General features: G+C 47.1%; 2 protein-coding genes across 2 annotated transcripts; both read right to left on the reverse strand.

Annotated features, from left to right (window-relative positions):
- Window positions 1-11596: 11596 nt before the first annotated feature.
- LOC143955623 (uncharacterized) lies at window positions 11597-15120 on the reverse strand. The gene has a single exon (XM_077465720.1). The coding sequence runs from the start codon at window positions 14412-14414 to the stop codon at window positions 12222-12224; it is 2193 nt and encodes a 730-aa protein (XP_077321846.1). The 5' UTR covers window positions 14415-15120; the 3' UTR covers window positions 11597-12221.
- Window positions 15121-17576: 2456 nt separating this feature from the next.
- On the reverse strand, window positions 17577-19791 carry LOC143956072 (uncharacterized). The gene is made up of 5 exons (XM_077466198.1): window positions 19633-19791; window positions 19419-19516; window positions 18989-19210; window positions 18787-18891; window positions 17577-18663 (listed from the first exon to the last, which is right to left on the reverse strand). The coding sequence occupies exons 1-5, from the start codon at window positions 19664-19666 to the stop codon at window positions 18457-18459; spliced, it is 666 nt and encodes a 221-aa protein (XP_077322324.1). The 5' UTR covers window positions 19667-19791; the 3' UTR covers window positions 17577-18456.
- Between the last annotated feature and the right edge of the window lie 4968 nt (window positions 19792-24759).

Here is a 24759-nt window from a genome sequence, read left to right on the forward strand (position 1 = left end):
AAAGGGGTTCCCTGACCAATAAACAATTTATGTCTCTCAGTTACAACTGACATCCAGGGATTAGCTGATGGCTCTGTCTGAACTATGGCTGTTTGGATGAACATTAGCCAATATTCAGACCCCTGTTCAATATGATCCAAAAAGCAATTATAGAAGCTGTATTTCTACTGCTTCTGTATATGCCAGCATCCCGTTATCACTGGTTCCCAAGGAAGCCGCCTCGGTGTCTCTAGGAACCATTGATGTCACAAGGAATGAGGGCATGAGGCCTGGTATGGTTCGGGGGGAGGGAGCATGCATGCTTTTCCCCCTTCATGTTTGGATTGAGGGTCTGGTATGGACATTGGTGGTCCTGCTCTGGTGCAACGGACACATCGTCACTCTGATGCCACGTACACATGATTGGAATTTCAGCCACTAAAAGACAGATCAGAGCTTTTCATCGAAATGCGACCGTGTGTATGCTCCATCGGAATTTAGCTGGCTGAATTCCCACCAGCAAAAATTTGAGAGCATCTTCTCAATTTTTCCCATGGAAAAACTTTCTAGCGGAAATTCCGACCGCGTGTATGCAATTCCGACAAAAAAATAAAATAAAATAAACTCACGCATGCTCAGATTCAACTACGAGACAGAAGCTATTGGCTACTGAACCTCCTTTTTCTAGTCCCGTTGTACATCACCGCGTTCTTGGCAGTCGGAATTTGGTGTGACCGTGTGTATGCAAGACAGCTGTCGGGAAAACCATCAGAGCTTTTTCAAACCAAAATTCCGATCGTGTGCATGAGTCTGATTGTTGAGATGACCTTCAGAAGACTGAAGGTCTGATGGCCTTAACCACTTCCGGACCCCAACACGCCAATATACATCCTTTTTTTATTATTATTATTGCATTTTAGTGTAAATATGAGATCTGAGGTCTGTTTGACTCCAGATCTCATATTTAAGAGGTCCTGTCATTCTTTTTTCTATTACAAGGGATGTTTACATTCCTTGCAATAGAAATAAAAGTGACTAGTTTTTTTTTTTTTTTTTTTTTTTTAAGAACAGTGCAAAAATAAAAATTAAAAGGTAAAATAAATAATAAAAAAAAAAAGAAATTTTTTAAACGTGCGCCGTCCCGCCTAATTCGCACGCAGAAGTGAACGCAAACGTGAGTAGCTCCCGCATATGAAAACAGTATTATATATATTATATATATATATATATATATATATATATATATATATATATATATATATATATATATATATATATATATAGCACTAACCCCCGAAGGAGCTGCTGTTTTTATTGGGCTTACCGTTATCTTCTTCTCCTCGATTCACGCCTAGGGGTTTCCCGTGGTAGACGGCCCAGAAACTTTAGAGACTGACAACAGATCCGCTTAAAGGGATTTTTATTTGCAAAAAACTGTAGTTAACGAACAGTCTCTTAGTATGGGTTCAGAGGGTTAGGAGGAAAGTTCAGGTACTCTTAGCCCCCGTACACACGGTCGGACATTTCGACCAACAAATCCGTCGGATTTTGTCCGTCGGATTCTGTCCGAAACTGTTGCATACAAACGGTCGGACAAAGTTGTAGAAAAATCCGATCGTTCAGAACGTAATGACGTCATTTCGTTACGATGGGACTACATTCAGGCTAGTAGCCAATAGCATTGATGTAGGAATTTGATCTGAGCATGCGCGGCACTTTGTCCGATCGAAATTCTCTACACATGATCGGAGTATGTCCTATCGGACCAGTTGGTCAGAAAATATTTCCAACATGTTGGAAAATTTGGTCCGACGGATATTCCGATGGAAACAGTCCGATGCAGACCACACACAGTCGGATTATCCGACAACACGGTCCGATAGGACACATTCAGACGGATTCTCCGACCGTGTGTACGGGGGCTTAGTGACAAAGTCAATAATAAGGAACTCCCTTACTTTGACTAAATCCAGAGAATAGCCATTCACAGCTGGATGTTCACTCAAGTTGGATAGTCCCTCTCTCACAAGGCCTAGCAGCCAACAAGGTGCTTAAATCAGGAACAAGTCTCTGCCGCAGACGTTGTTGTAGAACACGTAGGAATAATTCTCTGCCACAGACGTTGTTGTAGAACACGTAGGAATAATTCTCTGCCACAGACGTTGTTGTAGAACATGTAGGAAACTAGGACTTGTAGAACACTTGTGTGGTACCTGGATCTTACAGCCGGTTCGGCGATCCCACGCAAGATAGGATTCACTTAGGTCCCTCAGCCTCACCAGGCTCTTGCTAAGAAGCCAACCCGTACGTGGGCCTTCTTCTGAAGACTCCTCCCCTGGATAGCTACGAAGTTGCTGGGCCTCTCCACAACCTGGAGACGGCACCGGACCACCTTGGAATCCTTCCTTTAGTTTCCTTGCCTCGGGCTAACCAGCCTCGAGACATAAAGTTGGGTGGATCCGCACCCCAGGCCATAGCCTTCCTGGGGGCTGGTCAGGAGGACCAGGACCATTGAGTAAGAGCATACTTTCTGGACCGGAAACCCCGAACCACGTGACATCCGCATATTAATTACCCTCTCCCAGAAAGCACAGCAAGAGTGACACTCCCACTGGGCGGGCTCCGAGAGAAAGTAACCTTAAGGCACCCAAACAGACTGTGGTTCCATGCCTGCCAGAAGAGACAGTGCCCCCGTTGGCCAGGCTGAACACCCTATAGTCCAGTCAGACTGATGCTGAAGTCAAAATTTTGAATAATTATACCCAAACCAAACTGCAGTTCAGGTGTAGCCTTAAATTTCAAAAATAGTGCGTGCTGTTCAGGTGCCGGCGCTATAATTTATATATATATATATATATATATATATATATATATATATATATATATATATAGTGCCTTGCGAAAGTATTCGGCCCCCTTTTCAACCTTTTGCCCCATTTCAGGCTTCAAACATAAAGATATAAAATTTTAATTTTTTGTGAAGAATCACCAACAAGTGGGACACAATTGTGAAGTGGAACGAAATCTATTGGATTTTTGAAACTTTTTAAGCAAATAAAAAACTGAAAAGTGGTGCGTGCAAAATTATTCGCCCCCTTTACTTTCAGTGCAGCAAACTCACTCCAGAAGTTCAGCGAGGATCTCTGAATGATCCAATGTTGTCCTAAATGACTGATGGTGATAAATAGAATCCACCTGTGTGTAATCAAGTCTCTGTATAAATGCACCTGCTCTGTGAGAGTCTCAGGGTTCTGTTGAAAGCGCAGAGAGCATCATGAAGACCAAGGAACACACCAGGCAGGTCCGTAATACTGTTGTGGAGAAGTTTAAAGCCGGATTTGGATACAAAAAGATTTCCCAAGCTTTAAACATCTCAAGGAGCACTGTGCAAGTGATCATTTTGAAATGGAAGGAGTATCAGACCACTGCAAATCTACCAAGACCTGGCCGTCCCTCTAAACTTTCAGCTCAGATAAGGAGAAGACTGATCAGAGATGCAGCCAAGAGGCCCATGATCACTCTGGATGAACTGCAGAGAACTACAGCTGAGGTGGGAGAGTCTGTCCATAGGACAACAATCAGTCGTACACTGCACAAATCTGCCCTTTATGGAAGAGTGGCAAGAAGAAAGCCATTTCTCAAAGATATCCATAAAAAGTCTCGTCTAAAGTTTGCCACAAGCCACCTGGGAGACACACCAAACATGTGGAAGAAGGTGCTCTGGTCAGATGAAACCAAAATCCAACTTTTTGCCCACAATGCAAAACGATATGTTTGGCGTAAAAGCAACACAGCTCATCACCCTCAACACACCATCCCCACTGTCACACATGGTGGTGGCAGCATCATGGTTTGGGCCTGCTTTTCTTCAGCAGGGACAGGGAAGATGGTTAAAATTGAGGGGAAGATGGATGCAGCCAAATACAGGACCATTCTGGATGAAAACCTGTTGGAGTCTGCAAAAGACCTGAAACTGGGACGGAGATTTATCTTCCAACAAGACAATGATCCCAAACATACAGCAAAATCTACAAAGGAATGGTTCACAGATAAACGTATCCAGGTGTTAGAATGGCCAAGTCAAAGTCCAGACCTGAATCCAATCGAGAATCTGTGGAAAGAGCTGAAAACTGCTGTTCACAAACGCTCTCCATCCAACCTCACTGAGCTCCAGCTGTTTTGCAAGGAAGAATGGGCAAGAATTTCAGTCTCTCGATGTGCAAAACTGATAGAGACATACCCCAAGCGAGTTGCAGCTGTAATCGCAGCAAAAGGTGGCTCTACAAAGTATTAACGCAAGGGGGCCGAATCATTTTGCACGCCCCACTTTTCATTTTTTTATTCGTTAAAAAAGTTTCAAAAATCCAATAGATTTCGTTCCACTTCACAATTGTGTCCCACTTGTTGGTGATTCTTCACAAAAAATAAAAATGTTTTTATCTTTATGTTTGAAGCCTGAAATGTGGCAAAAGGTTGAAAAGTTCAAGGGGGCCGAATACTTTCGCAAGGCACTGGTATATATATATATATTGTAAGGGATCTTCCCGGGGTAGGGTGAGTTTGGACACAGTTCACAGCAGACTTGGAATTTATAAAGCAGACCTTGGCGTTTATTCGTGGTACAAACAGTCCAACAAACAAAATATACAGCAACACCGTGCTTCTTGTGTATAACAGGAACAAAAGAATAATAATAAAAAAAACAACCTAGCCCGGCTGGGCGCTTACTAACAGGTTCTTCTCACCTATCTGACACTTATAAACACAGCGTCTTTCGCCTGGATATCGCAGGGTGGGTTTTAGCTCCAGCAGTGGCTGTGCTTGCAGCTTCCTCCAACACACAGACTGTTCATTTCCCTGGCTGAGAGCGAACACCTGCAGGCCCGCAGAGCCTTTACCTTCCCAGGCTAATTAGGATCAAAGCTCACCTGATCCAAAACCCAGAACTGGATCGAGGGATGGGGGGTGTGGAATGACAGGTCCCTCTACCAAACCTACCTGCCATTCCATATAAACCCAGGCCCGGCAAGATTAAATAACAACTCAGCAGCATATTGCTGCTGAGAAACTGATCCATCCTGGACTTACCATCTCACACTGTGTAGCAACCTAGGTGAGATGTACACCCCCTCAACCACTTCTCCAGTGACATGTCTACATATCCCCCCCCCTCTTTTTCAGACCGGAGGGCTGAGCCTTTTGTCCCCACAGACAACTCACCCTCGACAATGCGTCAGCATTTGCCTGTAATTTCCCTGGCCTGTGTTCCACAGTGAAATTAAAGTTTTGTAAGGACAGAAACCATCTAGTCACTCTTGCATTTCTCTCCTTGTTTAACTTCATCCATGTTAGGGGGGCATGGTCTGTCACCAACTTGAATTTCCTGCCTAGCAAGTAATACTTTAAAGATTCTAGGGCCCACTTCACTGCCAAACATTCTCGCTCCACAATGGCATAATTTTTCTCGGTCGGGGTTAGTTTTCTACTCAAGTACGTCACCGGATGCTCCTCACCATTCACTACTTGTGAGAGTACTGCACCTAAGCCTGTGTTAGAGGCATCTGTCTGGACCAGAAATTCTCGCCTGAAATTGGGGGTAACTAACACAGGTGGTTGGCACAAGGCAGACTTAAGGCTTTGGAAAGCCTTCTCGGCCTCTGGGGTCCACGTGACCATTGCTGTCTTTCCGCCCTTTGTCAAGTCAGTTAGTGGAGCAGCAACTGAGGCAAAGTTCGGCACAAATCTACGGTAATAACCCGTAATACCCAGGAAAGCTCTAACCTGTTTCCTTGTCAGGGGTCTAGGCCAATTCTGTATTGCCTCAATTTTATTTAGCTGTGGCTTAATCAATCCTCTCCCAACAATGTAGCCCAGATATTTGGCCTCTTCTAGGGCTAGAGCACACTTCTCGGCATTTATGGTCAACCCTGCATCACTTATGGTATCCAACACGGCCTGTACCTTACAGAGGTGACTTTCCCAATCAGGGCTAAAAATGACCACATCATCGAGGTAGGCGGCTGAGTAATCCCGATGTGGTCGCAGAATCAAGTCCATCAACCTCTGGAAAGTTGCAGGCGCTCCATGTAACCCGAATGGCATCACTACATACTGGAATAGCCCATCAGGGGTGGAGAATGCAGTTTTCTCTTTAGCCTCGCCAGAAAGTGGAATCTGCCAGTAGCCCTTTGTGAGATCGAGGGTGGTTATGTACCTGGCGTTACCTAACTTCTCAATCAACTCATCTACCCTGGGCATAGGATAAGCATCGAACTTGGAGATCTCATTCAACTTTCTGAAATCGTTACAGAACCTCCAAGTTCCATTGGGCTTTGGGATTAGCACAATCGGGCTGGACCATTCACTCTGTGACACCTCAATTACCCCCAGATCAAGCATACGTTTTACCTCGGCAGATACGGCTTTCCTACGTGCCTCCGGTATCCTATAGGGCTTTAGGTTTACTCTGCTTCTAGGCTCAGTTTCAATGTGATGATGGATGAGGTGGGTACGCCCTGGGAGGTCAGAGAACTTGTTTTTGTTTTTCTGTAAAAATTCCAGAGCCTCCTGTTTCTGTGACACTGATAGAGCATCACCTACCTTGACTGGAGGGATTGGTGGTGACAAATTATTAACAGTATTTGTCGCCACCAAGGATTCCCTGTCTTTCCAGGGCTTGATCAAGTTTATGTGATAAACTTGGAAAGGCTTCCTTCTACCTGGTTGGTGCACCTTGTAGTTCACCTCACTGATCTTTTCAACAATTTCATAAGGACCTTGCCACTTCGCTAAGAATTTACTCTCAACAGTGGGGACTAGTATAAGGACCCTATCGCCTGGGTTGAATGTCCTGATTCTTGCGGACCGGTTGTAAATTCTACTTTGGGCCTCTTGAGCTCTCTGGAGGTGTTCCCTTACCAGGGGCATTACAGTGGCTATACGGTCCTGCATTTGTGCTACATGCTCAATAACACTCTTGTATGGGGTGGACTCACTCTCCCATGTCTCTTTTGCAATGTCCAGTAGACCCCTAGGGTGACGACCATAGACCAACTCGAATGGTGAGAACCCTGTGGACGCTTGGGGCACTTCCCTAATAGCAAACATGAGGTAGGGTAATAAATGATCCCAGTCACGACCATCTTTTCCCACCACTTTCTTCAACATATGTTTCAAAGTTTTATTAAATCTCTCCACCAATCCGTCCGTCTGGGGGTGGTATACAGAGGTACGGATGTGTGAGACTTTAAATAGTTTGCATAATTCCTTCATCAGTTTTGACATAAATGGCGTACCTTGGTCAGTTAGGATTTCTTTGGGGATCCCAGTCCTAGAGAACATATAAAACAACTCACGTGCAATTGTTTTTAGATGCAGTGTTTCTTAAGGGTACAGCCTCAGGATAGCGGGTCGCATAATCTATGACTACCAAAATATACTGGTGTCCTCTAGCTGACTTTACAACGGGACCCACTAAATCCATGGCAATACGCTCAAAAGGCACCTCTATAATAGGGAGCGAAACCAAAGGACTGCGAAAATGTGACACTGGGGCACTAACCTGACATGTGGGGCACGACTCGCAGTATTTTTTAATGTCATCATATATCGCCGGCCAAAAAAACCTCTGGAGAACCCTCTCTCGCGTTTTGTCAGTCCCCAAGTGTCCCCCAAGAACATGGTTATGTGCCATGTCAAGCACCTGACGCCGGTACGGCTTAGGTACCAGAAGCTGTTCCACAATCTCATCCTTAATCTTATTGACTCTATAGAAAAGGTCATTAGTCACCGAAAAATGTGGAAATCTTTTTTCAGCATCTGGTTCCTGAGGTACCCCATTCATAACAGCAACCTGCTCTCTCGCATTTTTGAGAGTGGGGTCCTGTAATTGTGCAGCGCCAAAATTATCCCTAGACACCTCTAAGTCTAGTATATTTTGCTCAGTGGGAGGAGCCTCCTCCTCCCCAGCCAGGACCTGCAAAGGAGAACAATCATTTTCATCCTGCACACTTCTATCATTCACAGGGGACAAAGCAACCCCCTTAGAGGTATCCCCACTCCTTTTGGGGATTTTTCTTTTTTCCCAGAGAGCCCAGAATAATGGAAAATCGCGTCCCAATATTACATTATGCATGAGGTTTTTTACCACACCCACTTCATATTGTATGGTGCCTTGTTCAGTCCCGACTTTAGCCAGCACTATAGGGTACACTTTTGTATCACCATGTATGCACACAACACTCATATGCTTTTTAGACTCTAAGTCCCCAGCCACCAGGCTAGCATGCACCAAGGTTACGAGGCTTCCCGAGTCCATTAACGCCTCAACGGGAAGGTCATTGATGGTAATATTGCAGATTTGCGGTTCAGTCTCTAGTCCAGGAACTGCAGCACAAGATGGTTCCGCAAACAGCGACTGACGCCGGCTAGCGTCACACTCCATGGGTTCAGTGGTAAGAGGGCAATGGGCAGACACGTGTCCCGCCTCATGGCATCTCCAACACTGGATAGGGCCTGGTCTCTTTGGCAAGGAGTCCTTTTTAGAGCCCCTTAGCCACCCGGGACCATCACCAGTCTTTTGTCCCTGAGACACCACTTGAGCCCTTTTCCCTCCATCAGCACCCCTCCACACTCCCCCAATAGATGGAAGTCTCTTACCAGCTGACGGCACAGATCTGGCGCTCCGGGGAGGTGAAGATGCTGCAGGAACATCACGGAGGTAGTCCTCAGTCGCCTGGAACCTCTCCACAAGGTTGACAAGTTCGTTTGCATTCTTAGGATCACCTTGTCCCACCCAGCGTTGCAGGTCAGTAGGAAGCACTCGGAGGTAGCGATCCATCACGACCTTCTCTAGGATTTGTGCAGGAGTAGAAGTGTCTGGCTCCAACCACTTTCTTGCCAAATGGATTAGGTCATACATCTGGGACCTCGCTGATTTGTCCAGACTGTAGCTCCAGTTGCGTACCCTCCGGGCACGGACTGCAGTAGTAACTCCTAGTCGGGCAAGTACCTCCTCTTTTAGCCGAGTATAGTCCTTAACCTCTTGCTCACTGAGGTCATAGTAGGCCTTTTGAGGTTCACCTGTTAAATAGGGCGCAATTACCTCTGCCCACTCAGCGGCTGGTAACTTCTCTCGCTCAGCCACGCGCTCAAATACTGTTAGATAGGCCTCAACATCGTCCTCAGCAGTCATCTTTTGCAGCGCTTTCTGCACAGTCCTTCTCCCAAAAAAATCTCTGGAGCGGCTCCCATCACTGTGGGTGGATTAGCAACCACAGGCGCCTCTCGATTTACTATCAGGTGCTCGATAAGTTGTTGTTGGCTTTGGCGCAAAGCTTGCAACTCTTCCTTATGCATCTGCTGTTGTGCAGCCATGGACTGTTCATGTCGTCTATTGGCCTCTGTCTGAGCCTGCTGTTGTTGCAAACTCACTTGCATAAACTGCTTCAGCATCTCCTCCATGTTGCTGGACTGTTCTTGGAGTGTAGTTGCAGCTTTCACCCAGGACATCAGCAGCTGTAGCCAAGTCTGTCCACACCGTTGCCCCTAGCAACCGTGTTGCCCGATTTCTCCACCAATTGTAAGGGATCTTCCCGGGGTAGGGTGAGTTTGGACACAGTTCACAGCAGACTTGGAATTTATAAAGCAGACCTTGGCGTTTATTCGTGGTACAAACAGTCCAACAAACAAAATATACAGCAACACCGTGCTTCTTGTGTACAACAGGAACAAAAGAATAATAATAAAAAAAACAACCTAGCCCGGCTGGGCGCTTACTAACAGGTTCTTCTCACCTATCTGACACTTATAAACACAGCGTCTTTTGCCTGGATATCGCAGGGTGGGTTTTAGCTCCAGCAGTGGCTGTGCTTGCAGCTTCCTCCAACACACAGACTGTTCATTTCCCTGGCTGAGAGCGAACACCTGCAGGCCCGCAGAGCCTTTACCTTCCCAGGCTAATTAGGATCAAAGCTCACCTGATCCAAAACCCAGAACTGGATCGAGGGATGGGGGGTGTGGAATGACAGGTCCCTCTACCAAACCTACCTGCCATTCCATATAAACCCAGGCCCGGCAAGATTAAATAACAACTCAGCAGCATATTGCTGCTGAGAAACTGATCCATCCTGGACTTACCATCTCACACTGTGTAGCAACCTAGGTGAGATGTACACCCCCTCAACCACTTCTCCAGTGACATGTCTACAATATATATATATATATATATATATATTTATATTATATATACACACACACACACACACACACTCTACATATACATGTATGTCTCCCTTATAGGATTTATTCAGTCTATATTTACATCGCCCCCCTGTGGTCATCATGTTCTTCGCATTGAGGTATCTGCTTGGCATATTCAGAAACTGAGGCATTGCATTTGCATTTTTCATACTCGGTAGGTCCATCTATGCTTCAACAACATTAATTATAAAAATTATTTTTTGAGAATATTTAATATATAAAAACAAAAAAAATGTGTATGTTTGTACACCTATATTTTGATAAATTTGTAATTAGTTATTAGTAATTAATCCCCATTCTGTTGTCTTTTTTTCCACTATTTCTTATAGTAATTATTCCATACAGAACTCCTGAAGAAACTCACTTCCTGAAGAAGCTCAGACTCCTAAAAAAACTCACTCTCCCTGAAGAAGCTCACACTCCTGAAGAAGCTCAATTCCTGAAAGAGCTCACACTCCTGAAAGAGCTCACACTCCTGAAAGAGCTCACTCTCCTGAAAGAGCTCACTCTCCCTGAAGAAGCTCACACTCCTGAAGAAGCTCCCACTCCTGAAGAAGCTCAATTCCTGAAAGAGCTCACTCTCCTGAAAGAGCTCACTCTCCCGAAGAAGCTCACTCTCCTGAAAGAGCTCACTCTCCCTGAAGAAGCTCACACTCCTGAAAGAGCTCACTCTTCCTGAAGAAGCTCACACTCCTGAAGAAGCTCAATTCCTGAAAGAGCTCACTCTCCTGAAAGAGCTCACACTCCTGAAAGAGCTCACTCTCCTGAAAGAGCTCACTCTCCTGAAAGAGCTCACTCTCCCTGAAGAAGCTCACACTCCTGAAGAAGCTCAATTCCTGAAGAAGCTCTCTCTCCTGAAAGAGCTCACTCTCCCAAAGAAGCTCACTCTAATGAAGAAGCTCACTCTAATGAAAGAGCTCACTCTCCTGAAAGAGCTCACTCTCCCAAAGAAGCTCACTCCCCCGAAGAAGCTCACTCTAATGGAGCTCACTCTCCTGAAAGAGCTCACTCTCCCGAAGAAGCTCACTCCCCCGAAGAAGCTCACTCTAATGGAGCTCACTCTCCTGAAAGAGCTCACTCTCCCGAAGAAGCTCACTCTCCCGAAGAAGCTCACTCTAATAGAGCTCACTCTCCTGAAAGAGCTCACTCTCCCGAAGAAGCTCACTCTAATGGAGCTCACTCTCCTGAAAGAGCTCACTCTCCCGAAGAAGCTCACTCTAATGGAGCTCACTCTCCTGAAAGAGCTCACTCTCCCGAAGAAGCTCACACTCCCGAAGAAGCTCACTCGAATCGAAACATGTAGAGCGGTAGTGTCTGTATATATGTATATGAAATGAACTTGATATGCAACAAGGGATTTTTTAATGCTAATGCTTTTATTGTTATTAATAAAACTTTTTTTTTTTCACAAGAAAATAAAACTTTTTTTTATATTTAAAAAACACTATCCTTTTTTTTCTGCCGCCTTTAAAGTCCTGCAGTTTTCCTTTTTTCGTGTATTCTTCATAAGAATTGGGATGTGGAGTCTACTCTGATCTCGCAGCCCTAATCCTCTTCATTAAATAGGAAAACGATGATTTAACAGGTGGACTCAGGTATGTATCATTGTTATATTAGACTACTCGCATTTTCAGTTACGACACCCACATCCAGAGATAATGGGACATTCCGAGCGGGGGGGGGGGGGGGGAGGGGGGTTAGTTAAAGATTTATGAACCTGAGGGTAGAGCACGAAAAGTTGGGACTTTAGGTTCCTGGACATTAAGAAAGGTCCAGGTTTGTTTATCAATCGGGTTCCTAGAGGGAGCTTTAGCAATATTTCTATATTCATTGCTATAGAATTCAATAACTGTTCGAGAAATTGGTCTATACCATTCTCGATTTTGGAGAATATGTAAACGGGCGTTCATAACTAATGCGATCCGTTACTACAAGGAAGGTTTCCACCCTTGTCGGCTGGTTTAATCATAAGTTCAGTATTTTTATTTTTTTTCCGCACTCTGGACAGGAATACGGCTTCTCCCCCCCGTGTGCAATCTCTGATGTCTGGAAAGAGGGTACTTATGTGAAAAACATTTCCCGCACTCAGGACAGGAATACGGCTTCTCCCCAGTGTGAGATCTCTGATGTGTGGTAAGATTTAACTTCACTGAAAAACATTTCCCACACTCAGGACAGGAATACGGCTTCTCCCCCGTGTGAGATCTCTGATGTATATTAAGAGATGACTTCTGTGAAAAACTTTTCCCGCACTCAGGACAGGAATACGGCTTCTCACCTGTGTGCAATCTCTGATGGACAGTAAGACAGAACTTCACTGAAAAACATTTCCCGCACTCAGGACAGGAATACGCCTTTTCCCCAGTGTGCAATTTCTGATGATTAGAAAGATGGGACTTATGTGAATAACATTTCCCGCACTCAGGACAAGAATACGGCTTCTCCCCTGTGTGAGATCTCTGATGTATGGTAAGATTGAACTTCATTGAAAAACATTTCCCACACTCAGGGCAGGAATAAGGCTTTTCCCCCGTGTGCAATTTCTGATGATCGGAAAGATGGCTCCTCTGTGGAAAACATTGCCCGCACTCAGAACAGGAATACGGCTTTTCCCCCGTGTGCAATTTCTGATGATGAGAAAGATGGGTCTTCTGTGCAAAACATTTTCCGCACTCAGGACAGGAATACGGCTTCTCACCCGTGTGCAATCTCTGATGTATGGTAAGACGGGACTTCTGTGAAAAACAGTTCCCGCACTCAGGACAGGAATACGGCTTCTCTCCTGTATGAGATCTTATATGCCTTTTAAGTTTGGATTTAGAAGGGAAACACTTCCCGCACTCAGTACAGGAAAGGCTCTTCTCTGTTGGAAGGACGGCACCGTCCCGCACAGTCTGAGGTTCCTCAGGATAAGAGGAATACGATGGTCCGGCACCATCCCGCACAGTCTGAGGTTCCTCAGGATAAGAGGAATACGATGGTCCGGCACCATCCCGCACAGTCTGCGGTTCCTCGGGATAAGAGGAATACGATGGTCCGGCACCGTCCCACACAGTCTGAGGTTCCTCAGGATAAGAGGAATACGATGGTCCGGCACCGTCCCGCACAGTCTGAGGTTCCTCGGGATAAGAGGAATACGATGGTCCGGCACCGTCCCGCACAGTCTGAGGTTCCTCAGGATAAGAGGAATACGATGGTCCGGCACCGTCCCGCACAGTCTGAGGTTCCTCAGGATAAGAGGAATACGATGGTCCGGCACCGTCCCGCACAGTCTGAGGTTCCTCAGGATAAGAGGAATACGATGGTCCGGCACCGTCCCGCACAGTCTGAGGTTCCTCAGGATAAGAGGAATACGATGGTCCGGCACCGTCCCGCACAGTCTGAGGTTCCTCGGGATAAGAGGAATACGATGGTCCGGCACCGTCCCGCACAGTCTGAGGTTCCTCGGGATAAGAGGAATACGATGGTCCGGCACCGTCCCGCACAGTCTGAGGTTCCTCAGGATAAGATGAATACGATGGTCCGGCACCGTCCCGCACAGTCTGAGGTTCCTCAGGATAAGAGGAATACGATGGTCCGGCACCGTCCCGCACAGTCTGAGGTTCCTCAGAATAAGAGGAATACGATGGTCCGGCACCATCCCGCACAGTCTGAGGTTCCTCAGGATAAGAGGAATACGATGGTCCGGCACCGTCCCGCACAGTCTGAGGTTCCTCGGGATAAGAGGAATACGATGGTCCGGCACCGTCCCGCACAGTCTGAGGTTCCTCAGGATAAGAGGAATACGATGGTCCGGCACCGTCCCGCACAGTCTGAGGTTCCTCGGGATAAGAGGAATACGATGGTCCGGCACCGTCCCGCACAGTCTGAGGTTCCTCAGGATAAGAGGAATACGATGGTCCGGCACCGTCCCGCACAGTCTGAGGTTCCTCGGGATAAGAGGAATACGATGGTCCATCTACACTGTGTGGTGACAGATGGACATTTGAGGTAGTCGGGTTTTCTCCTGGACTATACTGTGTGATGTCCTCATCTTCTACTTTACAGTCTGGAGACAAAGTGAGACAATCCTCTGAGGTTTTCCTCATCTCCCGTCCATCTACTAAAATAGAAATACAAAGATTATTACTAGACATCAGCTGATTGGTTCCCCTAAACCAGGACTCCGCCCACATCAGGCAGCTTTGTCTCTGAGGATCTTACAATTCCCCCCTCAAGGTAACTAGTAAATGGGTCCTCTGATCTCCTACCAGATCATTTCTTTATTCATGGACCTTAGTCAGAGAGGGAGGAAACAACGAGAACTGTCTTCTATAGGAGTGACAGTGATGAGGGGATTATAGGACGAGTGTCCCCTCCCCCTCTATCACTCATTGCCATCTTCCCAACACAAGAAGTCCTGACCTTCCTTATTTAGTCCATGATTTAGTCATGAATAACAGCGGGGCTGAGCCCCACCAGAGGTCAGAGAGTGAGGATGGGGGGAGAACAACCAAGATGAAGACTGGACTGATCCTGAAGACCCCCATCATTGGGTTATTGACTCCTCCCTCATTATCACTTTCTGTTTAAGGATCTAAAGTTGTTGGATGTTATCACATTATTATTAACATGTAAAAGTCTGTATGTAACCTACAACATAGAGTATATAGTGCAGGGGTCAGGAGTATGTAATGTCCAACATACAGTATACAGTCTGATGGTCAGGAATAAGGATGAGCCGAACACCTCCCCTGTTCGGTTCGCATCCAGAACATGCGAACAGGCAAAAAATTAGTTTGAACGCGTGAACACCGTTAAGGTCTATGGGACACGAACATGAATAATCAAAAGTGCTAATTTTAAAGGCTTATATGCAAGTTATTGTCATCAAGTGATTTTAATAATGCTTAAAGTGAAACAATGAAAGTGAAATATTCCTTTAAATTTCATACCTGGGGGGTGCCTATAGTATGCCTGTAAAGTGGCGCATTTTTACCGTGTTTAGAACTGTCCAAGTGCAAAATGACATTTCTAAAGGAAAAAAAAGTCATTTAAAAGTATTGGCGGCTATAATGCATTGTCGGTCACGGCAATACACATAAAAGTCATTGGAAAAAAAAACGGCATGGGATTCCCCGACAGGGGCACCCCCGAACCAAAAAAAAAAAAAAAATGTGTGGGGGCCCCCCCCCCAAAAATCCACACCAGACCCTTATCCGAGCAGGCTGCAGGAAAAGAGGCGGGACAAGAGAGCGCCCCCCCACCTCCTGAACCGTACCAGGCCACATGCCCTCAACATTGGGAGGGTGCTTTGGGGTAGCCCCCCAAAGCCCCTTGTCCCCAAGTTGATGGGGAGAAGGGCCTCATCCCCACAACCCTTGCCTGGTGGTTGTGGGGGTCTGCGGGCGGGGGGCTTATTGGAATCTGGAAGCCCCCTTTAACAAGGGAACCCCCAAATCAGGGCCCCTCCTGTGTGAATTGGTAATGGGGTACTAATCTTCTTCTTCCTCCATCTAGGTCTTCCCCGCTTCTTCCTCCGGTCTTCTCGTCCGGCATCTTCCTCCGGCTTCTTCTTCCCCGCTTCGTCCTCCGGACGATCCGCCTCAATGGGAGTCTCCTGCTGTGTGAGGCTTCTGTTCAGGTGACAGCTCTTATATAATGGAGGGCAGGGCTACCTGGTGACCCCCCCCCCCCCCCCGATGCACAGGGAAACGCGGTTTATGTGGCCCCGCCCTCCGTTATATAAGACCTGTCACCTGAACAGATGCGTCACACAGAGGGAAACTTGCATTGAGGCGGATCGTCTGGAGGACAAAGTGGGGAAGAAGAAGCCAGAGGAAGATACCGGATGAGAAGACTGGAGGAAGATAGAGGTAGAAGTGGGGGAAGGTAGAGGAAGGAGTGGGGGAAGATAGAGGAAGAAGCGGGGGAAGATAGAGGAAGGAGCGGAGGAAGATAGAGGAAGGAGCGGGGGAAGATAGAGGAAGGAGTGGGGGAAGATAGAGGAAGGAGTGGGGGAAGATAGAGGAAGGAGTGGGGGAAGATAGAGGAAGGAGTGGGGGAAGATAGAGGAAGAAGCGGGGGAAGATAGAGGAAGGAGCGGAGGAAGATAGAGGAAGGAGTGGGGGAAGATAGAGGAAGGAGCGGGGGAAGATAGAGGAAGGAGCGGAGGAAGATAGAGGAAGGAGCGGGGGAAGATAGAGGAAGGAGCGGGGGAAGATAGAGGAAGAAGCGGGGGAAGATAGAGGAAGAAGCGGGGGAAGATAGAGGAAGAAGTGGGGGAAGATAGAGGAAGGAGTGGGGGAAGATAGAGGAAGAAGCGGGGGAAGATAGAGGAAGAAGCGGGGGAAGATAGAGGTAGAAGTGGGGGAAGATAGAGGTAGAAGTGGGGGAAGATAGAGGAAGGAGCGGGGGAAGATAGAGGAAGGAGCGGGGGAAGATAGAGGAAGGAGCGGGGGAAGATAGAGGAAGGAGCGGGGGAAGATAGAGGAAGAAGCGGGGGAAGATAGAGGAAGGAGCGGGGGAAGATAGAGGAAGAAGCGGGGGAAGATAGAGGAAGAAGCGGGGGAAGATAGAGGAAGAAGTGGGGGAAGATAGAGGAAGGAGTGGGGGAAGATAGAGGAAGAAGCGGGGGAAGATAGAGGAAGGAGTGGGGGAAGATAGAGGAAGAAGCGGGGGAAGAACAAAAATGGGAGGAAGAAGAAAAACACCAAAGGAAGACCAGAAGAAGAAGCGGGGAAAGAAGAAGACATTAATAAAGGAATTGTCAAAAACCCGTCTATTGTTTTTTTTAACATTTTTGACACTTTTTTTGTGAAATGGTAGGGGTACCAAATCACACGGGGGGGGGCAGGATCTGGGGATCCCCTTGTTAAAGGGGGCTTCCTGATTCTGATAAGCCCCCCGCCTGCAGATCCCCACAACCACTGAGCAAGGGTTGTGGGGATGAGGCCCTTCTCCCTATCAACATGGGGACAAGGTGCTTTGGAGGGCTACCCCAAAGCACCCTCCCAATGCTGAGGGCATGTGGCCTGGCACAGTTCAGGAGGGGGGGGGGGTGTTCGCTCTTCCCTCCCCTCTTTTCCTGTGGCCTGCCAGGTTGCGTGCTCGGATAAGGGTCTGGCATGGATTTTTGGGAGGACCCTACGCCATTTTAAAAAAAAAAATGCTGGTGTGGGGTCCCCCTTAAAATCCATACCTTTTCATTTTGGGGTCGGGGTTCCCCTGTGGGGGAATCCCATGCTGTTTTTTTCAATTGGCTTTTATGTGTATTGCGGACCGACAATTCATTGTAGCCGCGAGTAGTTTTAAATTACTTTTTTTCCTTTAGAAATGTAATTTTGCCCCCGGACTGTTCTAAACATGAGAAACACGCGCCCCTTTACAGGCATACTATACACACCCCCCAGGTATGAAATTTAAAGGAATATTACACTTTTATTTTTTCACTTTAAGCATTATTAAAATCACTAGTGCCCGAAATGACGGCTGTTTTTAAAACTTTTTTTTTGCATTGGTACATGTCCCCTGGGGCAGGACCCGGGTCATCCAAAAACTCTTTAGGACAATAACTTGCATATTAACCTTTAAATTTAGCACTTTTGATTTCTCCCATAGACTTTTAAAGGGTGCTCCGCTGCTTTCGAATTTGCTGCGAACACCCCAATTTGTTCGCTATTCAGCGAACGGGCGAACAGCCAATGTTCGAGTCTAACTCATGTTCGACCCGAGCATAAAGCCCATGCCTAATCAGGAGTATGTAATATGCAATATATAATTACTGTATATAGTGTAAAGATCAGGAGGACTCATAATGTTGGTAATCAGTGGTGGATTAAATGTTTACTGGAGACAAGTTGCAGAGGTCCCACACCGCTGCCTCCCATCTCCTGAGACTGCACTCAGTGACTTGGGTCTGAGACTATACAGACATATCCCTCCACATGGGAAAAGCCAGCAGACAACAGAGTAAGTAACCCCGGGAGAATTGCAGAGATAGAGATCCTGATATACCCTGACATGGGGCAGAAGACTCAAGACACATACCCCAGGTGCCTAGGTAGAGCAATGCCTATAGTGAAAATCTAAATTTTGCTGAACCCCAGAATCTCCATAAATTGTGTCGGCAGCACAGAGAGGGAAGATTATCGGAGAGAAGTCCAGGAATACAGGACGGGGAACACAGCTCAGGAAAGTGACCAGGGGATTACAGGCTGATATCACCCAGCCCCCGCCCTACTCTGGACCAATCAGTGAGCAGTATGGGTGGAGGAATGGATTTAGTGTTAATGACCCACCTGTGCTGATCTCTGTAGGAGTGTCCTCCTCTATAAATGTCCCCGTTATTCCATCCTCCTCCATAGACTGCTGATCATCCCTCACATACCTCTCTTCTTCTTCTTCTGATTTCACCTCAAATTCTATATCGATTGGATCTCCACTCTAAACCAAGAAAATGAGAGAGAAAATCATCTGTAAAATAAGAGCTTTAATATTGTGACATCACATAAAAAATCCACACATTGTCTCTGTAAGTGAATGTTCTAGATTCTCCGTCCCACCAACCTTGTAACAGTGGGGGATGGTGTGACCTTCCTGTGTGGAATACCTCTCTTCTTCTTCTTCTTCTTCTGTTTTAACCTCAAATTCTATATCGATTGGATCTCCAGTCTAAACCAAGAAAATGAGAGAGAATATCATCTGTAAGATAAGAGAAAAAAAACATCCTCTCCATGAGTCCATGTTCTAGATGCTCCGATTCACCAACCTTGTAACAGTGGGGGATGGTGTGATCTTCCTGTGTGGGATCCCGGGAATACAGAGGACGGGGACATCTCTCTGGTGGGTTCCTGTAGCTGGATGACTCCACCATGGTGTCCTGGTACAGATCTTTGTGTCCTTTTGGAAACTCCTCCATCACCCCATCCTCATCATCCTCCTCTTTTATCTCTTCTTTAATCTCAACTTTAGGATCTCTCAGGTTTCCACTCTGAATATATAATAAAAATGACATCAATGGTAACAATGCAGATAATGTACAGATCCTAATGATACTATCAGTGATTGTTCCTCACCTACCTGATGATCACAGGCCTGTGTGGGTGATTGAACATCACACTTTAACAGACATGAAGGGGTTAAAAACCACCTCTAGACAATCTACATTCCCTTCAGTTAGGAACCTAAACTCCACCTACCTGATGATGGTGGGGGATGGTGTGACCTTCCTGTGTGGAATCCCGGGAATACAGAGGACGGGGACATCTCTCTGGTGGGTTCCCATTACTGGATCCATCTGTAGGAAACACACACACTGACTGAATACATTGTTTCTATGTGTTTATCAGATGATGGGGGATCTAGGTGGAGCCTCCGTACTGCTCTCTCCTTTACAATAAAGTCTCCTCTTACCCAGTGATGTGAGGGGCGGCTGATTGTCCATCATGATGTCCTTTCCAGCACCGTTCACCTCTCCTTTGCGCAGGACGATGATCTCTCTATCAGGGAGGGAGGTGGAGGCAATGTGATGGTCATGTGATCTCCAGACTTCATAGGATGAAATCTCTAGATTTGAACACAAACAGTAAAATCAAATGACTTTCCCAGAATCCTCCTCGCCTCTCTAGCCAGGTCTCTTTTTATTTAAACCCCACTTCATGCTGAGGTTTCTGATATTACATACAATACAGGTTCACCAGCCCTACTTTGGAAATGAGGAGGCCAGGGGGTCGGCCCACATCCTGAGAACATCAGAAAAAAAAGAGTCGGATAGAGGGATATTAAGTGGAGGCGCTGTGAGGTCAGTGTGATGTCATAGGATTCTCTGACTCTGATTGGAGGGTCATTGGGAAGAGGAGTTGTGTGGGGGGGGGACCTGTGTGAGGTTTCTGTACGCAGAATCATTTATCCTAATGGGCAATCCTTTTGGTGCGTGATTGCGGGTGCCTTTGCGCATGCACGCACGGGACCGCGTGTGCGCGTCCGTTAGCATCTGGCAGGTTATTTAAACCTGTCTGACACAGGTAAATGCTGCTGTTTGCTCTGCAGCTGTGTGTGCGTGTTCCCAGATAATCTGAAACCTGCTCCTGTTAAAGTGGTTGTAAACCCTCCCCCACAACTTTGTCCCATGTAAATCAGCATAAAAAAACCCCTAATGAACACGGCTTGTAGATATCTCCTTACTTGCTTAGTATTGTTGTAATCCTTTTTGTTCTTTAGAATGACGTCACTGAGCATGCCCAGATCTCCCCTGATTTACGGCACACTCTGTGTACTTGTCTATCTATTATCAGGACTTCCTACGGCACACAACGCTGAAATCCCAGGAGACTGCAGAATCATTCAGAGCTTCCTCCTACACCCCCATGTGACCATGTGACATCACATGCAGTGAAAACCAGGGCATCAGACAGCATTTCTGCAGTCTTATCAGCTGAAGATAAGACTGACAAAAGCAAACACTAGATGATCGGCACAAGTAAATACTAGGAAATAAAACAAGTCAGCTATGAACAGGGAAGCAGGGTCACCATAGAAACGTTGGATTGAGAAGCAGGCTTGGTTAACAGTACAGGAAGTGCTCAATGTAAGGGCGGAAATACACTCCACTGTGGACTCAGAAAGCAATACTTAAGATGGCGCTGCCTAACCCCTGGTTACAAGTTTTTTTAAGGCTTCTTTAAACAGTAAGTAATATGCGATTTGGGCTGGATTACATGGCTATAGTTTGATAATTACTTATTATAATGAACTAAATGAAAAGAAGCATTAGAGTGGGAGAGTTTACTTCCTCTTTAATCCAGCTTGTCTAAGACTGTTCCTGTTATTCGCCTGCAACTGACCCCGGCTTGTCTGACCATTCTCCTGCCTGCTCCTTTTGTTCTCCTGCTGCCCGCCTCATAACCGACCCGGCTGCCTGACTTTCCTAGACTGTCCTCCATTTTGCTAAATCTACCTGCTGAAGCCATCCAGCTCCAGCTTCAGTCTGCTGCACCTGTCCGCTGAGCCATCCAGTCTGCTGCACCTGTCCGCTGAGCCCTCCAGTCTGCTGCACCTGTCCGCTGAGCCATCCACTCTGCTGCCCCTGTCCGCTGAGCCCTCCAGTCTGCTGCCCCTGTCCGCTGAGCCCTCCAGTCTGCTGCCCCTGTCCGCTGAGCCCTCCAGTCTGCTGCCCCTGTCCGCTGAGCCTTCCAGTCTGCTGCCCCTGTCCGCTGAGCCCTCCAGTCTGCTGCCCCTGTCCGCTGAGCCCTCCAGTCTGCTGCCCCTGTCCGCTGAGCCCTCCAGTCTGCTGCCCCTGTCCGCTGAGCCCTCCAGTCTGCTGCCCCTGTCCACTGAGCCATCCAGTCTGCTGCCCCTGTCCGCTGAGCCCTCCAGTCTGCTGCACCTGTCTGCTGAGCCCTCCAGTCTGCTGCCCCTGTCTGCCGGACCACCCGTCTGCTGTGCCTACCACCTGATCCATCTGCTGTTATTCCCCTGCCAGGCACTCGTACCACTCCTCACTCCTGCGCTCTTGTCTTCACTGCCAGGGGCCTCGAGTCGGAGGCGTAAGAGGGGCCATCCTATGCAATTCGGGCTCACCTATTGGGTACATAACACTGACCCCTACAACCTTGTCAAACCGCTGACACCGGTCTGAAAAACCATAGCCGTGCTCTTGAGCGCCAGTAGTGTAAAGACTAATGCCCTGCACACACGGTCGGACTTTCCGACGGAAAATGTGCGATCAGATCGTGTTGTCGGAAATTACGAATCGCGCGTGGCTTCCATCTGACTTTTTCCGTCGGAAATTTCCGACACACAAAGTTTGAGATCTGGATCTAAAATTTTCCGACAACAAAATCCAATCGTTTAAATTCCGATCGCGCATAGACAATTCTGACGCACAAAATGCCACTCATGCTCAGAATAAATTACAAGACTAAAGCTATTGGCTGCTGGCCTCTTTATAGTCACGTTGTACGTGTTGTACGTCACCTTGTTCTGAACAATTGGATTTTCCGTCAACTTTGAGCAACCGTGTGTATGCAAGACAAGTTTGGGCCAAACTATTTTGTCGTCGGAATGTGCGACTGTTTGTACAGGGCCTAAGTCTTATGCCGCGCACACACGACCGGACTTTCCAGCAGAAAAGTTCAGACGATCTTCCCGACAGAGTTACGACGGACTTCCGAATGAACGGACTTGCCCACTCGTGAAGTCTGTTCGAAAGTCCGTTCATTTTGAACGTGATGACGTAAGATGGGACTAAAAAAGGAAGTTCAATAGCCAGTAGCCAGTAGCCAATAGCTGTCGTATTTGGTCTGTCGAACCAGCATACAGACAAACAGTTTTTCCGATAGGAATTGAGTCCGTCAGACAGATTTGAAACATGTTCTATTTCTAGGTCCGTCTGATTTTTTTAAATAAAAATGATCGGATTATCCCACACACGATCGGAATGTTCGACGGACTGATCCCCCCGATTGTGTGTACGCGACATTAGAAGGACTTCAACCATCATAAATCTGCCCTCCAAAAATAAAATTCCTGCCTCAGCACTACCAAGCCGACCTATTTCATTGCTCTCATTACCAACTTATCATCCAGTCCCTCTCAACTCTTCTCTAACTCCAACTCTCTACTTCATCTTCCACCGCCTCCACCCACTAACTCACTTACTGCCCAGGAGATTGCCAACCACTTGTTACTCCCTGTCCACAGGTACAATCAACACTTCCCTATTTCAACCCTGCTCACTTCCTGTGTGTACCTGACATCACTTCCTGTCTTCCATAGAGACTTCCTGTCTGGGTTCAATGTCTGTTACGCCCCTCTGCCAATCCCTCCACTGGCTTCCCTTCAGTGTCCTCCACCACTCACTGCCAATCCCTCCACTGACCTCCATTCAGTGTCTGCCACCCCTCTCTACCAATCCCTCCACTGACCTCCATTCAGTGTCTGCCACCCCTCTCTTCCAATCCCTCCACTGGCTTCCCTTCAGTGTCCTCCACCACTCACTGCCAATCCCTCCACTGACCTCCATTCAGTGTCTGCCACCCCTCTCTACCAATCCCTCCACTGACCTCCATTCAGTGTCTGCCACCCCTCTCTTCCAATCCCTCCACTGACCTCCATTCAGTGTCCTCCATCCCTCTCTGCCAATCCCTCCACTGACCTCCATTCAGTGTCTGCCACCCCTCTCTTCCAATCCATCCACTGGTCTCCATTCAGTGTCCTCCAACCCTCTCTGCCAATCCCTCCACTATCATCCAGTCAGTGTTCTCTACCCCTCTCTGCCAATCCCTCCACTATCCTCCAGTCAGTGTTCTCCACCCCTCTCTGCCAATCCCTCCACTGGCCTCCACTCTCCCAACTAATTCAATAAAAAATACTAACAACAACTTACAAAGTCACAACTTGGCCCCCCAGCTACTTCATTAACTTAGTCTCAAAATACCAACCTAATCCTTCTCTTCGTTCCTTCTAAGACCTCCTGTTAGCTAGATCCCGTGTCACCTCCTCCCATACTCATCTCCAGAGCCTCTCCCATCCTCTGGAACTCCATATCCCAATTTATCTCCTACTGTGTCCACACGTGGATGATCCCTGATAAGCTTCTCTTCAGAGAAGCTTATCCTGCTCCCACCTAACAACTCGACTTCGATTCTCTCCATCAGCCCATCCCCCATAGTTATTATCTTTTGTATTTTTTGATCTTTCCTTTTAGATTGTAAGCTCTAAAGGGCAGGGCCCTCCGATTCCTCCTGTATTATATTATACTCTAACTGTACTGTCTGCCCTCACTTTGTATATCATCATCTGCTGGAGATAAAAGAGGTCACAGTGACTATGGAGGAAGAGGACGGACATGACCGGGGGGTTACTGGGTGTAAATAGAAAATAAGATCTTATTACCTCCTCTACTAGCACTTCCAGCAACGTCTCCTCTTCTTCCTACCACTATCCGACTCACCTCTCACCTGGAACTTCTTATTTATACCTGACATCACTACTTGTCCGTAGCTGACATCACTTCCTGTCTTCCATAGAGACTTCCTGTCTGGGTAGAAGCGAGATCACCACCTTGTGGAGATCAGAGGAACTGCAGCCCAGAGAAACGTCTCATAAAGTGAACACGGCCTTGTGCTGTGTGTGTATGTACTGTATATCCTTCTAGATGGGGTCATCTCCACTCCCACCAAGGGGGATAGAAAAGGGGCTCGTTCTGGGTCCTTACATTCTTTTTTAACTGAATCCGAAAGGACCCGGTGGACTGGAAAAACTCTACATCTTGTTTCGTCCATCCCCTGGTACATCTTGTCGTGGACCGACAGTTGTACCTTTTCTTCCTGAATTTCGTGTAGATTGCCCTCAAAATGTCATCTACCTCCTCTAGTGATAGCTTGTACCGAGAGGCCCTGCTATCCTCTTCCCCTTCCTCCTCTTCAGAGTCCCTGAAGGAGACAAGAGTACTTCCCCCTTCATCTCCAGAGTCCTCGGTCTCTACTGGTCTAGAAGAAGATGCCTTGAGACTAGGCGGTAGGTTCTGAGGCTCAGCCT

Source organism: Lithobates pipiens, unplaced genomic scaffold, assembly GCF_037356315.1.
Source record: "Lithobates pipiens isolate NorthernLeopardFrog02 unplaced genomic scaffold, aLitPip1_a1.2 Scaffold_35, whole genome shotgun sequence".
NCBI classification, from domain to species: domain Eukaryota; kingdom Metazoa; phylum Chordata; class Amphibia; order Anura; family Ranidae; genus Lithobates; species Lithobates pipiens.

Excerpts from the sequence above, each read along its gene's own strand:
- LOC143956072 (XM_077466198.1), bottom strand. The coding sequence starts at position 19,666 with ATGATGGACAATCAGCCGCCCCTCACATCACTGG. Across the intron at positions 19,517-19,632 it reads GCCGCCCCTCACATCACTGG|ATGGATCCAGTAATGGGAAC; the intron begins GTAAGAGGAGAC and ends TGTTTCCTACAG. Across the intron at positions 19,211-19,418 it reads CCATCCCCCACCATCATCAG|AGTGGAAACCTGAGAGATCC; the intron begins GTAGGTGGAGTT and ends TTATATATTCAG.
- LOC143955623 (XM_077465720.1), bottom strand. The coding sequence starts at position 14,414 with ATGTGGGCGGAGTCCTGGTTTAGGGGAACCAATCAGCTGATGTCTAGT.